We start from the raw sequence: 14262 nt of genomic DNA on the forward strand, positions 1-14262 counted from the left end.
AAGTGTCTCCCCCTTGGAGACAGAGCCACTTCATACATTATGCACTTGTCCTGCAGTTTGTACACTTACACAAAGGCCCCCTGCTCTTCTCTCCTCCTCAAGACTGGGACTGGAGCTGCAACTGACCAGGGGAAGAGTTGCCTCTTAATTTCGTACTAAGCAAAAAGCCCTCCTGTTCAGACTTTGCCACCTTGGGCAGCACATACCCAGAAAGGAGACTTTTTCTAATTTGCACAAATCTTCATAGGTTAGTGGAGTCCTGCTCAGTACTGACCCCACTCTTCCTTTTCTAACCAATTTAGTGTCATCTCTTTCCCACAGTCATTGTCTGCCTCACCACTCTGTTTTGATGCCCCTACCTTTCTGAGGTCTGAAATTATCTGTCTTGCTTGTTTATTGCCTGTCTCCCTTCATCTTTAATGTAAGCTCCATAACAACAGGGTCCTTCTTTGTCTTCCCTATGGTCCCTCACTGATTTCGTTTGTACCGTTATGCCCAGGAACACTCACAACAACCCAGCTGGAAGAGACATTATTGTTCTCGTTTTACCTTGAAACAACTGAGACCTCAGTTAAGTGATGATTGCCTGTTTACGTATACCCTTCACAAGATTGAGTACAAGGGATGCAAAGTACATGTTTAGAATTTATCATTATATAAGTGGGAGGTATAAAGATGCCTATGACTGGAGTAAAAACCTTGATCCATCCACCCCATACAAACTCCTGAACTTCAGATTCCTAATTCCTCATTTCATAGTCAAATTTGCAAGTCTGGGATTATTATATGAGTGGTGTCTTAATTTTGTTTTAAATAAATAGGGTGGGAAAGGGAGGAGTGGTTGACGCTCTAAATTCCTCCGGTCCCTTCTCTCCATTTTGTAAGTGGTCCAAAAATCCGAGGCAGAGAAAGAGACACTCAGTAAGGAAACTTGAAGATCAACGTGTCCCTATTTTAATAAGGACGCTAGCACAATTACATGTATCAGCCTAAAATATAAACGTATTTTCATTTTATTTTAGTATTTTTTCAATTCTAAACTTTGAAAATATTATTCTACATGTTACAAAAAATGTCAGTCTAGGAACCTTGTGCCAATAAATAAAAGTAATACTATTGCTTTAACATACTTGACAATAATTTTCTTACTAAATTCAGACCTTCCCATTTTATGTTCAGTCACAGATTCACAAATGCTTTTAATGATGCTGACAGAATGAATTGGGATAGGAATTCTTAATTATTCATACTTTTTAATTTTTCAAGATATAAATGAATTTTAACTCAGCATTTACTAGAGTGACACCTCTGTCACGAGATCTATGGCCATTCATTGTTTGCAGCACAGGAGGCCTTTCAAAGAGTTTGTAGTCTTCTGGGTGAACTCAGTACCTCTAGGAAAATGCAGTGGAGGCCCAAGGAAAAAGTAGCTTTCATGCATTAGCATAAAAAATCTCAACATTTGTTTCAAGATCTAGTTGCTAGACTTTAGTTGCCTAGAAATGGTTTAGAACCAGGAAATCTCCTTTGATAAAAAACTAGGTAAATTAAACTTTAGTATAGTGAATTGCTTTTTCCTTCACATTACCTGCATTCTGCTCACAGCCTCCTTCTTGACTTGAGATTCTGAGTAATTCCATTCATCATTTCTAGCAAAGTAAAGAAAACACCTGTAACTTAGAATATTAGGAGGAATGCACACTGTATACTATCCCCAGTGGAATTTGACTAAACAATCATAACAACTTGGGTGACAAAAAACTCAGAACAGTAAAATATTGGCAGCTTACAAACATCCAATTCAGGTATTATGGAAATAAGCCAGCCCAAATCACGCAAGGGACAAAAAGCCAATTCACTATGTTTGAATGTCAGACGGATTTTCGGGTAATAGCTTGTAAAATGAAGGGCACTTTTAGAGTTCCAATGTAAATTTCAACAACCTGAATTCTCCCTTCAGAGAGTAACAATCTTCAGGAATTCCAAAGAAATATATTCCTAACAAAATGATAAGCCTCTTTCCTGTAAATGAGTTCTGCTATTTCTGTCATGTTTAATTTTATCTGTTGTTATGTCTTTGATTTCTTACTTCAAAAGTCTGTTTCAAGTCCTCTTGTGTAATTAGATGGAATATAAATTGTAAATACATTGTAAGAAAAAGAATATTTTGAGTATTTACTATGTGTTAGATGCTTCATCACTTAATCTTCACAACAGCCCTGAAAACTCTCCTTATTTTATAAAGGCCACGAGGCTTGGGTACTGCATGAAATTTTCAAATTCACACAGATTGTAAGTGATGGAGCTGAAACTCTCATATTTATCTATTTGACTACAACCATGTAGTCTTTATACTAAACAACATTGCTTTCATTAAAAAATTCTATTATTAATATAACATATTCATATAAATTCATAAATTATTATATTCATATAATTTTATATAATATTGTATATATTCATTCATATAGCAAAATGGTCTCTGATTTCAATAGCATTCTCTGACATTATTTGAACATAAAAGAAGGCTTTTTTTAAAATCAGTACTAAAGAGTCATGTGTCATTCTCAAGTTTGACGTGCCTGATGTGTTTTGGTGACCCCTAGCAAAACAAAAACTTTTCCTGAGCTAGTAATTCCCCTGCCAGGGCTACCGAGCACTGTCACTATAGAGGCAAATGGACATCTGGCTTTTTCTTTTTCTTGTGGTGCTACTTCCCGACTGCATCCACTGCGTCACTATCATGCAATTAGCCATTTTAGGGAGTGTAATATTGCTGATTACAGTCGTAGAGAATTTCTGATATAAACTGGATATTTTACTTTATGCTGCAGAAGCACCAGTTTGATCGTTTTAATAGTTCTATGTATTTTAGCGTACAGGCCTTTTTTTTCACCAGATGCTCTCTTTCTGGAATCCCTCCCTCTATTCCTCCATTCTTTACCTGGGAATCTCCTTTTAGGCCTTTAAATGCAAGAATCTTTCTGTGACATCCCCTCTGTGTATATTATTTCCCATCTTCACACTGTATTATAATGATCTGTCTGTAATTCTATTTTAGCCATTATATTGGGAACTTCTTATAGGCAGAGTTGGGATTTAGTGGTTCCTCAGTGCTGGGATATAATAAGTGCTCACTAAATTTTAAAAAAATATAAAATAATGACCTCATAGTTCCTCCAGGAAAATATAAGAATATTTTGTAGTCTAAATTATGAATTATTCCCTGGGGAATGAAATGAATACATTTAAAAATAAATTCCTAAATTGCCTATCAAGACTATGATTATACATCACTACTGTTCAAGAAAGTATTTGACAAGAGAGAAAGCAGTTTAGTTTGAACAGGCAGGATTCCATGAAGATATTTTTGAAAGCCTTAGTATTTAGAAATGATTTATGTATATTCATGGTCACTTTTACTTTAAGCTTTAGTTATTTAATTGACTCCTTCCTCAATCTTTTGATAGATTCTCCCTAGGTTTTGCAAACTACAAAATACCATCCTATTTTAGAAGCAGTTTTTCAAGAACAGCTCTCAAGAAAGATTTGGGAGTGAATTTCCCCAAGTATACATCCATTTGACTTACAAAGATGGTGGAAACTCGGGGTGGAAGCTCCACGCCTCTGTCTCTCTCCAGCTGCAGAACCCCTTATATGTGATGAGCCCTTACATGTGATGACCCTTTGCCTGCCTTAGGCAGTCTGAGAGGAGCTTTCGGCACCTCAAATCCACTTCTTAGGAGCTGAGCACCTGAATCCCTGCTCACTTCAGTTTAAAACTGCAAAATGAAAATTATACCTACATCCTAAGCATCTTGTAAAGATTAAATGATGTAATACATCCAAACTGTTTGGGATCGTTCTAGGCACATAGTAAGCACTATATAAATGTTAGCCAGGGAAAAACAATGTGGATCAAACTCCTTTTTTAGTGTGCCCATCCTTACCTTTTCTTTGCTTACTGAAAAAGGAAATTCCATGTTGCATTATGTTTCCATCAAATCTTTGCTTTCATGAGGAAAATAATTAATACTAATATGGATGGATACTTTTCTAGGTATATGGCCTGCATGTCATGGAACAATATGCTTTGCTTTTGTGCATACTTGAACATGCTCAAGAATCAACCTGGATGGGTCTAACAGCTAGAAGAGAGTCCTATGATGAGTGGAGACTAACCTCTACTACTCAGCTTGACGGCCTGGGATTCCTCCCTTCTCGCCACCACAGAAGGTGGTGTGTGTGTAACTCAGGTTGCTAATCCACAATTCACCAAAGCAAACTAATTTTGACACATTCTAAAAAAGGAAGACTTCCAGTAAGCAGGCAGGTCTGCTGACATTTGATAATATCTAGTTGTCAGTGAGATTTTAGAAGGTGCATATGCCCGCGTTGATTCTTGGACTTAAAAGAAACACACAGCAGGAGTTTATGGAATGAAAATGAATGATAAAACATTTTGCAAGCATTTCATATGAGATCATGTGTTAGTTAATGTTTACAGTTCATGGCTGGGGTGGTTTTGGTTAATTAAAGAAATCACTTGGGATAAGGAAGTACTCAGAAACGATTGTGGGTTTTTATGGTTCATAATAAGCCCAGAGACTTGAGGCAGGCTTTCAAGTTTCTATAAAACTGAATATATTTTCCCTTTGGCCCATTATTTACTTAACTGTAGGTCATTTATTTTGGCAGGAGAAAATGTACCTGTTCAATATCAAAAGGCCTATGAATTTTAACCTTCTTTTATTGTTTTATTATATCATTTGAGAATTTTTAGCTAAATGAAAAAAATGGTGATTTTTTTTCTATATATTAGAATTCCTCTTAGCTTCTGTGATTTTAGTTTCCATAATTTGAAGTGCATATTGTAAATAAATTGCTTTATTTGATTGAATGTAGGTTTTCCATTAGCGAAGTCCAGTAGCTATATTTGACATTGTATATACATCTAAGAAAAGAAATATTTTCAGAAATGGCTCTGAAGATAACTGAATCTTTGTATGTATCCACTTAAAGATCTCACCTAATAACAATTTTCTTATTGCATAAAAATATGAATTTATACTTTGGATTATGAATTATGCATGTTGGGGACAGATCTAGCTATTTTAGTTGTGTATATTAAATTTATTAATACTTTTTGTTCAATACCTACTCCTGCATTGTGTGTACAGGACAAAGCCCAGCCATACCACCTCCATTACCAACAGAACAAGCTTCTGGACCCACTTTGGCATCACCAACTCTTGAAGGCAAGTATTTTATTTTATTTTTCGAAAGATCATATCTATTGTAGATAAAATAGAATATAGAGAAACAAAGCAAAATAGTAATAGCAGCAACAACAAAATCCATATTTTCTCAAATAGTTTTAGTATGTCTAAGCTATAGTTTACGCTTCCAAAAAATTACAATTTGCTCCTTTTTAGAACACCAAAAATTTCCACCTAAGATTTTATATTGGTGACCATCAGCTTCCAGAAGGATGACCTGCTTCATAACCCTGGAAATCAAGCCAGAAAGTATAGGGACAAATGGACAAGGATATGCCTTGCAATTCCTATACATAGAACTCAAGAAAATATTATATGGTCATTATCAGGATTCATACACCCTTGTAACCTATCCTCTCCTCTATACCTTACTTATCTTCTCTCCCCTAAACGTACTCCCAAATGAATCTCCAATAACGACGAGAAAACGGCTGAGATTTTCAGTTCATCTCATATATCCTCCAAACCCCTCCTATAAAGATGACCCAAGCCTTGTTGATAATTTCTTGTTTCTTAGAAAGATGGTGGTAACTCTGTGCCTTGGAAATAATATAGTGATTAACAGCCTGTGTTCTACAATCAAACAGATCTGGGTCCAAATTCTGGTTCTGCCCTTTTCTACCTGGATGACCTTAATGTGATACCTAAACTTTCAGGATCTTTATTAGTAAAATACTGATACTCATAATACTACCACAGAGAGGTGCTGTAAATGTAGAATAAAACTATAACAATTGCAATTTTTATTATTATATTTGATATTGATGAACTTAGGAATTTCTTTAACTGTATTTTATTGGCTTAACACAACTGTCCCCAAAGAATAGTTTGTAGATCACCAGCATTAAAATCAATTGTAAAGCTTGTTTAAAAAATGCATATTCCTGCCACATTTTAGATCTAGTGAATCAGATCTGGCAATTCAGAGAGGAAAATCTATATTTTTAACAAACTCTTTAGTTGAGCCTTTTACACATTAAATGTTAAGAAACTTTGATTTATGTTTATGTGTAAAAATTATTACAAATCCAACCATTTTACACCAGACATCTGAATTTGGTAGCCTACTTCAAATAGTTTATTTATTTATTTATTTATTTATGAATTAAATCTGAATGACTTGGTAAGAGATGCATTGTCCCATTGACCACAGACCCAACAATCGATTGGCTATACATTTATATTTTGGGCAATACATTTATTTATATTACAGTCAGCAGCCAGGGAAGGATTTTAGTAGCTGAGCAGGTGAAGTTATTTCTAAGTTTATATTATAATATCAGCATGTTCTATCTACTTTTTTGGCCAGATCCTGACCAAATTATGCCTGTGGCTATGCTCTCTTCAACTCACATTTATTTAGAATATGATTATGTTGGCTTTACTTATATGCATTTCACATTTGACATTTCAAAACGCTTTAAAGTAGACATTATTAATGATTAACAAATCTAAGCTTGCAGTTTATTTTTGCTAAATTAGTGACCAGCAGGACTGGGATTCTAGCCCTGGATTTCTAGTTCTACACCCAGAGATCCTTCTATCATATTACTATGCAGACTTTGGAGTTTGAGGATTCTAACTTCATGTCTTCTGAGACATCAGCAACGTTGGTAAAATGAAGACATGACATTTTGTGCTTTAGATTCCATGCAGTTCTGTGATAGAAGTATCATGTTCTGATGTCAGTCAAGAGTACGCTAGCAATGTTTATCAACATCTAATGTGCACACAGATCACCTGGGGATCTTTGACAATGCAGATTCTGATTTGGTCGGTCAAGGATGGGGCCTTAGATTCTTCAGTTTTACCAAGCTCCCAAGTGTTGCTGCTACTACTGGTCCAGGACTTCATCTGTATAGTAAATCCCTAAGTGATTTAGGAGGAAGGTGGAGAGCAATTGAATAATCCTAAAAATGCTTTCAATTTAGTATTAGTTACCTAAATGACCTATTGTTGACCAAATGTCCTTCAGAATGACTGGAATGACACACATGGAGAAATTCTGACTGCTAGTTGTCTGGGAAAAAGCAAAAGGTTTCAAGCCACATACCTAAGCATTGTAGAAAGGCTCAAAAGAGAGCAAGAGAAAAGCCATTGGGAATTGGGGGAAAGGTTACATTATACTTGTAAATTGTAATAACCTATTATATAGTATGTAAAATATTTTGATTTGGTCAGCTACAAATTGAATGAATTAGCAGTTGCAAATTTCAAATAAAAATCCCATACAATCTGCAAGTTAGTACTGTGTCAGTACCAATCTGAAGAAAAGAATTTGTTTGGTTATTAGAGACCATGATTTAATGAAAAGTTCACGTAATGTCTCGCTCCAAGAGTCCAAATCAACAATGCTTCTTGAATATTTAGAGAACAGTCCAGATATAGTCCAAGGTTTGAAACTTTTGTCTCCCATCCAACTCAGCTAAAGACATTTATTTGCCCCACACGGGTCTTTTATTTATTGATTTTTGAATGTGATCATCTTGGATAGGGTGAGCTTCCCACTGTCTCCATTGACTTTCACCCCTCCTTCTCCCATTCACTCACTTGGGTCCAGACTTCCTTCGTGTGTGTGACAATTATGTAAAGACAGTTTCTTCTTAACATAATAATTTCTTAAATTCCTGATCAACCTTGGTGTCTTAGTCTGCAAGGGCTGCCATAGTAAAATACTACAGACTGGATGGCTTAAACAACAGAAGTTGATTTTCTTACAGTTCTGGAGGCTGGGAGTCTCAGCTCAGGGTGCCAACATGATTAGGTTCTAGTGAGATCATTTCCTGGCTTGTATATGGCCACCTTCTTGCTGTGTCCCTGTATAGCAGAGAGAGCACTCTGGTGTCTCTTCCTCTTCTCAGCAGAACGCCAGTTCTATTGGATCGGGACTCCACCCTTATTGTCTCATTTAAGTTTAATCATCTTCTAATCCAGTTACATGGGGGTTAGGGCTTCCACATATGAATTTTGAAAGGACACAATTCAGTCCATAGCACATGGTAACCTCTCAACTTAGTTAATGTATAAGTAAAGCAGCTTAAATGTTTGCCTCATATAATTTGTTTAGTTTAATAAGCTGTTTAAATATTTCTTTTTCAGTAATCAATGATTTTGCCTTTTTCAGTTCTGTGATACCTGATTTTCCAACACCATAAATTCCCAACTTGCATCATCTTCTGTACATGCTTATAATTGATAAGAGTTAAATATTTAAAAATTATTTCTTAACTGAACTCATATATAACTGAGCTTATACTGACGGTAATAAAACAACAAAAACCCTAAGTACTCTCATTATTGACTACTGACGTGTATCATTTATCTAGCTAGTAAGTAAATGACTTGGAAAAAATTTATAGTCCGAGAGAGAGGGAGAGATCAGAGTTATATTTCTTTTGGCATTTGGACTATAAGTTTATGTGACTTGAGATAATTAGACAAAAAACTGACAAGTGACCATCTCACTGCCCAAATGTTCACAGAACAAGAGATAGCCTATAAATAATAGTGTCACCTTTAAGTTTCATCAGATGTTAATTCCGTTGTTGTTGTGAGACAGACATAAATCAGGGAGCTCCAGTTCCCCCAATTTGAGGCAGATTTTGATAGATTATTCAAATGTTTGACTCTAGTTTACCTCCTGGAAGAGGTTCATAAACCACCCTGTAGCAAATGTTTTGCCTATCAGTCTGTCACTTGGAAAAGGATGTGTCATTTGTTAAGTGGGACCCTTAGGTTCTATTGTTATATTTAAAGAGCAGTTTTATTTGACATTTCATCCTGGAGCCCAACACTACAGTTTAAGTACATAACCTAACAATGTTGCAAGATTACAAGGCTTTTGTTAGTAGTATCCACTTTTTATCTGCAGAAAGGCACAGTCTGCCCTGAGATTGCTGGTACTAAGCAGCTTCCCAAGGAGTCCATGTTATCAGGCGATGCTGAGATCATGGGCTTTGTCAGGGCTTGCAGATGTGCTGCCTGTGCCTTCATTAACATAATTGATTAGGAGCTAGGACATATTTAGTATTAATCAAGCTGTTTTTAGTGAGGCTGATTATGCACAGTCCTTGACGCACTATTTTAGTCTGGAACTTCCTTAGGACCAAGTTGCAAGAAAATGGCATTATGTAAAAAGGAACTTACATGTGGCACTAACTTATGCTCTTTGATTTGAGGAATACAGTTATAACAGGTCAAAATGCAGGAACTTAAACGTATTTTGCATTTTAATGTTTTAAAGAAAAGGAGGGCTTATATATAGACTAGATTATTAAGTTTGCTCACAGGAGATTGGAAACAATTTAGGATTTTATCAGCAGAAATCTAAAAAAAATCATGGACCTTGTTATGGGTGAAAGCATTCTACACATCTCTGAAGCCCTTAAAAGCTTCCTTTGTGCTTTCATAGCACTTAAAACAATAAGTTTCTCACAACACTGGCTTCATTCTGTTAAGTATCTGTGCACTTCTTATCTTGGGTCACTTATCTAATGCCTGGAAGTTGTGTCTGGCCTTCTTAGAATTTCACTCCTCTCCCCATACCAGACACTTTGTACACCATAATGAAATTCCATTGCCTTGAATCTTTGGGTATAAAGACTAATTGTATATTAAATCAGTTGTTTTCTTTGACTCCTACTACTGTATGTTTTAGAATATGTTTGGCGTTTGGCCAGGGAAATTGGCTACAATAGCATTGAAAAGATCTTGTATAATGACCACCTCAGGCAATCCTTTTGGTCATTGTTGTCAATTTGCATTTGATTATGGACATAACTTAACTGGAACTAACTTAAATAGAGAGCCACCTTCAATATAATAGTAATTCTTATGATCTTTCACAACAGTGTTAAATTTTGTGACGAATTAATTCTTCTGTCTATTGTGAGCTCTCAGTGGTGTTGAAAGGCTTGCAAGTTCAAAAGGCCACTATAGTTATCCATATATTCCACAAATGAGACAGATCTATGTGAGTACCTCGCCCCCTTCATCAAATGGTGCCTTATTATATTCACATCACAGGTGGTTTCAACCCTTAGCGTGAGAGCCCATTTATCAGCAAATGTTTGTTAGAACTGTATTTCTTAGAAGAGATTAGTTCCTGACTGCTCTCAGAGAGAGTCCTCAGTGAATAAACAAGACAGCTTCAGGCAACATTTTCCATCTCCTCCCCAATCATCAAAAAAGCTGCTTCATTAAATCTTTGTATAAGTACAGTTACTGGATATCATCCTGTTGTTCTGTAATCAACAACGCTGGAAAATTTTTTTTCTTTCCTCCTAGTCAACACAACCCCCTCCCCCACTACCAAACACAACATTTTATGTTGTTGTTGATCCCTGAAGAATTAAAGACTTCCATCCACATGTGATTACTGGACATTTAATGTAAAATGGCCACACCTCATCTATCGTGGCAAAGATGTGGAAAGAAGAGGTTATGTGATCTCTTATTAGGTATATATCTTATACTTAAATTACTTTTAATATTCCATTACAAACATATAGTTTGCATTAATGGAGCCAAATAAAGTAAGGTGAATGAATACTGTATACCCTATCATCTTCTTGAATAAACATGTAACTGGTACTAACTTAGTATTGCAGTCATGAATAATATAAATGCTATCACCCAACAGTGGGCAAGAGAACTCTAGAGAGAAGACTAAAATCCCAACTTCCAATTGCAACTTTGACACTAATCAGTTGTATTATCTTTGACAAATCGATTGACTTTTTAGGGCCTCCGCTTCTTCACCTGTCAACTGTGGGGACTGAATTTAAATGGTCTTTTCTGCTTTCACACCCAGATATTTCAAGATTATTTTTTTCAGGTTGGTGCATTAGTAGTAAGCTACATTAAGAGCAGAGTGAAGACTCCATGGCTTGGCACAGTGTTTAAATAGCTACCACAGATGTGTAAGGAAGGTATGGCTATGGCTTAGATAGAGATGTCATACTTGGGCCAACCAGGCATGTCCCTATGAAATGGATAATACTATGAAGCATTATTTTCTGAAGTTCAAAAGTACGTGGTACAGATAATAAGGGCTATAAAAGTTAGGAAGAAGATGAGATACGAGTGAAGCAAGGCTATGAGGTGAAATCACAAGATCTGCATTGGGCCATAAAGAGTAAGTTGGTAGGATTTGTGTAGAGGAGAAAGGAGCAATATAGGAAACTTACTATAAGATAATTTCTTACCATAGTGTGCATTCGAGGACAATGTTCTACAGCAGCTAGTAACGTTTTATTTACAGTTCTATTAAACTGAGAACTTTATTGTCTTAGCTCTTCATTGAGACATATCTTGAGAAGCAAAAAGCATAAAATAATAAAATTGAAATTTGGCCCAGGTTCTTATTCCATTAACTCTATGACACAGTTAATCTTGAACTTTAGGGCAATGCAATATTTTTCTTTGTTCTGAGGTGAAATAAACTCATGTCCTTGGGCAATTTTTAATGGGATTGACCTTTAGTTATAAATTTTGATAATATAGGTAAACCATACTATTTTTAGTACCTATTTTACTTAGAAAGTTGCTATGAGGAGTGAATGAAACAAGGTATATAGCAACTTAGCACAATTATGTACTCAGCCATTAGCTATTATTATTATCGTTATCTCTTTTTTTTGTTATCATTTTTTTAATCAGGAAATTTCTCTTTATATATAGTAAATTATTAATTTTTATGTTAGTTCTTTATTGGTATCTGTAAAGATAATATGGTAATCTCATTAATGACATTAGTCAGTAAACTTGAAACTCTATATAATTTCTTAATATAGGACCCCAGTCATATCCTAAAGAATTTTGTACACACAATTGAATCATTTACACCTCCTCACAGACTGCGTGAGCCTGCTAAAACAACTGAGCAGAGGGGTAGTATGATTAGATTTGCATTTTAGATCATTGTGTCAGCTATAGAAAGTGTGGATAGTGAGGGGTGGGGCTTGGGGGTTTGGAGACAAGAAAAACTGAGGAGGCTACTGCTCATGGGGGAAAATTATGTGACTTTTCTCTTAAACAATCATATTTAACCCTCAAAACAATTCCAAGCAGTGAATATGATTTATATCATTTTACAGAGAAGATCAGAGGAATCAAGTAAATTGCCCAAGATAACACAGTCCTAACAGTGGTATAATTGAAATTGGAATCCAGGTGTCTCACTCCCAGGATCAGTCTATTCCATTATTGTAGACTAGCAATAAAAGTTAGGGCTGAGCATAATTGCTAAAGTCTTATCTGACCTGGATAAATGAATGGCACTTAATAAGAACAGGTTTGGGGAGATGATAATGAGTTCAGACTTGCTAGGTGCATCAGGGTCCCTGGAACATTCAAAATGGGTGATTAAGAGTATTTAATGGGGGCTTCCCTGGTGGCGCAGCGGTTGTGCGTCCGCCTGCCGATGCAGATTTAATGAATGTAGTATTTATAAAGGTTTGAGCAGAGTTATGGTGAAGCACCCCAAGGCTAGCCAACGCAGGAAGCCTTTACCAGCCCTAGGCCTGAGGAAGCAGGGGAATAGAGTGGTTTATAAACCCCCAAACCTTGTAACTCTAGGAGAGAGATGCCCAATCAAAACTATGTCCTTTAGTAGAAGAACACATCATGAACAATCTGTAAAATGATATATATAATATTCTCAGTGAGCCAGGGTGGGTAATTGGAGAATAAATGCCCAACTCTCTCTTTTTTTCCTGCTCTATTATCTCTTGATGTTGCTCCCATTGGCCAAACTAACCTGAATCCAGAGGTTGTGTTAATCCTTGGTTAACACAATCCATAAAGGTCAGGGTGGATATTGGACCTGGAGAGAAAATGAAGACTCTGCCACGTGTCGGGAAGCATGTTGAGTGGGATTCACATAAGTGGTCATCTCCAGCAGACAACTGAAGATAGAAGTCTGGAGTTCACAAATGAGAGAGATGCAGAGGCTGAAGTCATAAGCTTATTCCGAGCATAGCAGTTCCTGAAGTATGTTATGGGGAATTCTAGTTCTATGATATTCTTAGTGAAAAAAATTTATAACATAATACTTTGGGTCCACATAATATTTTCTTTTTGGACATTCACAATGTACACAAGTATGTTAAATTAAGAGAGCCATGAAATTCTTGCCAGAAAACTGTTTAACTCTTTTTAAACTCAGTGGTCACAGAAACATTTCTTTTCCCAGTAATACTTATTGAGCTCCCAAGGAACAATTGATCTTAAAAATATGTTGTATCATACAAATCTTAGTTTTGGATATAACTGAATGGCAGGTCAGTAATAAGTGTGAGTGAGGTTTAGTGCATCCAAGAAGGAAAATGTGGGGAACAACATTGTTTTAGTCAGGGTTCTCCAGAGGAACAGAACCAATATGATGCATGTACACACACACACACACGCGCGTGCGCACACGCGCACGCACACACACACACACACACACACAGCGGGGAGGGGAGGAGAGGGTAGAGAGAGAGAGAGAGTTATTTTAAGGAATTGGTTCACATGATCATGCGATTTTGAGGGCTGGCAAGTCTGAAGTCTATAGTGCGTGCCAGAGGCTGGAGACTTAGGGAAGAGTTGATACTGTATTCTCAAGTCCAAAGGCAGGCTAGAGGCAGAATTCCTTCTTCCTTAGAGGACCTCAGTCTTTTTTCTTAATACCTTCAACGGATTGGTAATCTACTTTAGTCAGAGCCTACTGATTTGAATGTTAATCACATCTAAAAAATACCTTATAGCAGCATCTAGACTGGTCTTTGACCAAGTGACTGTTACTATGGCCTAGTCAAATTAACCATCACAAACATCATCAGAAGACAGACTAGAAAGCCAAGGATGAAAAGATAATGAGGGAGGAAAGGGAACAACAGGGCCAAGAGCCCCAGGGAGAAGGATAAGACAAAACTGGCCAGAAACCTTTAGGCTTGTCAATTAGAAGATCATGGTGACCAACTTCTGCCTCTAAATTTTCTCT

General features: G+C 36.4%; 1 protein-coding gene across 1 annotated transcript in view; it reads left to right on the top strand.

The window, feature by feature from the left end:
* The window catches only part of TRDN (triadin), a 366265-nt gene that overhangs the window by 160626 nt on the left and 191377 nt on the right, over window positions 1-14262 (top strand). Inside the window, exon 10 of the mRNA XM_055087525.1 lies at window positions 5181-5262. Within this exon, the coding sequence (XP_054943500.1) occupies window positions 5181-5262 (82 nt within the window). The remainder of the gene's footprint in view (window positions 1-5180; window positions 5263-14262) is intronic.

The sequence above is a fragment of the Physeter macrocephalus genome, chromosome 10, assembly GCF_002837175.3.
Source record: "Physeter macrocephalus isolate SW-GA chromosome 10, ASM283717v5, whole genome shotgun sequence".
NCBI lineage: Eukaryota > Metazoa > Chordata > Mammalia > Artiodactyla > Physeteridae > Physeter > Physeter macrocephalus.